This window comes from Lepus europaeus, chromosome 7 (genome assembly GCF_033115175.1).
Source record: "Lepus europaeus isolate LE1 chromosome 7, mLepTim1.pri, whole genome shotgun sequence".
Classification (NCBI taxonomy): Eukaryota; Metazoa; Chordata; class Mammalia; order Lagomorpha; family Leporidae; genus Lepus; species Lepus europaeus.
Window position 1 is genome coordinate 128036062 of NC_084833.1, and position 3019 is coordinate 128039080.

Here is a 3019-nt window from a genome sequence, read left to right on the forward strand (position 1 = left end):
ACAATGAGCTTTCACCTCTCCCTGGTGAGAATGGCTCACATTCAGAAATCTTCCAACAATAGATGCTGGAGAGGATGTGGGGAAAAAGGGACACTAACCCACTGTTGGTGGGAATGCAAATTGGTTAAGCCACTATGGAAGTCAGTCTGGAGATGCCTCAGAAACCTGAATATAACCCTACCATTCAACCCAGCCATCCCACTCCTTGGAATTTACCAAAGGAAATTAAATTGGCAAACAAAAAGCCCGTCTGCATGTTAATGTTTATTGCAGCTCAATTCACAATAGCTAAGACCTGGAACCAACCCAAATGCCCATCAACAGTAGACTGGACAAAGAAATTTTGGGACATGTACTCTATAGAATACTATACAGCAGTCAAAAACAATGAAACCTGGTCATTTGCAACAAAATGGAGGAATCTGGAAAACATTAGGCTGAGAGGACACCTGACGGCCTCCACAGCTGGTGCTGACTGATGCCAGGCAAACTCCATAGCGACGCCAGTTTGGAATCAGCCACATCCATGGGAAAAGTAGAGAAGACGCAAAAGCAAAATGAGAAGAAAGATAAAAAACAGAAGCCAACATCCAATAAAATCGAAGCATCAGAAGAAAAGCAAGAAATGGATTCCCCTAAAGCTAAAAAAGCTAAGAAGAAAGAGCCATCTGAGGTTGACATGAATCCTCCTAAGTCCAAAAAGGAGAAAAAGCAAGAGGAACCATCTCAAGGTGAAGATGTCTCTCCTAAAGCCAAAAATAAGAAAAAGGAGAACGTTGAAAAGAAAACTGCTTCTTCTAAAACCAAAAAAGTAATAAAAAGTGAAGAGCTATCAGAAGAAATAGGCACTCCTAAGCCCAAGAAGATGAAGAGAGAAAAGGAAGTGAATGGAGAAATTGGAGAGAAGAGTCCCAAGATGAAGAATGGCCTCCCGCACTCCGAGCCTGACTCTAATGCCGATGGAGCTGCCAGTGAAGAAAGCAGCAGTGAGGCAGAGAAGGAAATACCTGTGGAGCAAAAGGAAGGTGCTTTCTCTAATTTTCCTATATCTGAATAGACTATTAAGCTTCTCAAAGCCTGGGGGTGAGCATCCTGTTCCCTGTACAAGCAAAGATGTTTTACCATGTCTACAGTGGGAGAGACTTGATTGCACAGGCGTGGACAGGAACTGGGAAGACATTCTCCTTTGCTATCCCTTTGATTGAGAAACTTCAGGGAGAACTGCAAGACAGGAAAAGGGGCCGTCCTCCTCAGGTATTGGTTCTTGCACCTACAAGGGAGTTGGCAAATCAAGTAAGCAAAGACTTCAGTGATATCACAATAAAACTGGCAGTGGCTTGTTTTTACAGTGGAACTCCATATGGAAATCAAATTGAACGCACGCGGAATGGGATTGATATCCTGGTTGGGATGCCAGGTCGTATCAAAGACCATCTAGAGAATGGCAAGCTCGATCTCTCCAAACTTAAGCATGTTGTTCTCAATGAAGTTGACCAGATGTTGGATATGGGTTTTGCTGATCAAGTGGAAGACATTTTAAAAGTGACATATAAGAAAGATTCTGAAGACAATCCCCAAACATTGCTTTTTTCTGCAACATGCCCTCATTGGGTATTTAATGTTGCTAAGAATTACATGAAATCTACATATGAACAGGTGGACCTGATTGGTAAAAAGACTCAGAAAACAGCAATAACTGTGGAGCATCTGGCTATCAAGTGCCCCTGGTCTCAGAGGGCAGCAGTTATTGGAGATGTGATCCGAGTGTGTAGTGGTCATCAAGGGCACACAATTGTCTTCTGTGAGACCAAAAAAGAAGCCCAGGAGCTGTCACAGAATTCGTCTATAAAACAGGATGCCCAGTCATTACATGGAGACATTCCACAGAAGCAAAGGGAAATCACTCTGAAAGGTTTTAGAAATGGTGATTTTGGTGTTTTGGTGGCGACCAATGTTGCCGCACGTGGGTTAGACATCCCTGAGGTTGACTTGGTTGTACAAAGCTGTCCACCAAAGGATGTGGAGTCCTACATTCATCGTTCTGGGCAGACGGGCAGACCTGGAAGGACAGGCGTTTGCATCTGCTTCTATCAGCACAAGGAGGAATATCAGCACAAGTGGAACAAAAAGCGGGAATTAAATTTAAACAAATAGGTGTCCCTTCAGCCACAGAAATAATAAAAGCTTCCAGCAAAGATGCCATCAGGCTTTTGGATTCTGTGCCTCCCACTAGATCAGCCACTTCAAGCACTCTGCTGAGAAGCTCACCGAGGAGAAGGGAGCCGTGGAAGCCCTGGCAGTGGCGCTGGCCCATATCTCAGGGGCCCCATCAGTGGACCAGTGCTCCCTCATCAACTCAGATGCGGGTTTTGTGACTATGATTTTGTGGTGCTCAATTGAAATGCCAAACATCAGTTATGCCTGGAAAGAACTTAAAGAGCAACTGGGCGAGGATATTGATTCCAAAGTAAAGGGAATGGTGCTTCTCAAAGGAAAGCTGGGTGTTTGCTTTGATGTTCCCACTGTAGCAGTCACTGAAATACAGGAGAAATGGCACGATTCACGGCGCTGGCAGCTGTCTGTGGCCACTGAGCAGCCCGAGCTGGAAGGCCCCCGGGGAGGATATGGGAGCTTCAAGGGAGAGCGGGACGGAAGCAGGAGCTTCAGGGGACAGCGAGGAGGAAGCAGGGGCTTCCGGGGACAGCGAGCAGGAGGTGGCAACAGAAACAAGTCCCAGAACAAAGGCCAGAAGCGCAGCTTCAGTAAAGCATTTGGCAATTAATTAGTGGAGGAACAGAACTGCTCACAGTATGGGACTGACCTTACTCCTTACACAAAGACAGAGCACTCTGTGCTTCCTCTCGACCACTTGCCTGGTTCCCATCTCTTCCACAGGGACTAGCCTCATGTAAATTACTCATCCGCTCGTTATGGTTTGTGGTGTGCTGCGTCTGTCAGATTTTGAAAGACATATGAATTCATTACATTTTTATTTGGAATCATTCAGTCTGCCTGTATT

General features: G+C 45.4%; 1 protein-coding gene across 1 annotated transcript; it reads left to right on the top strand.

Annotated features, from left to right (window-relative positions):
• Positions 1-478: 478 nt before the first annotated feature.
• LOC133764019 (nucleolar RNA helicase 2-like) lies at positions 479-2782 on the top strand. The gene is given in 4 exon segments (XM_062197670.1): positions 479-1076; positions 1079-2110; positions 2113-2229; positions 2232-2782. Coding segments are annotated over 4 exon segments (2298 nt in total).
• The last annotated feature ends 237 nt before the right edge of the window (positions 2783-3019 follow it).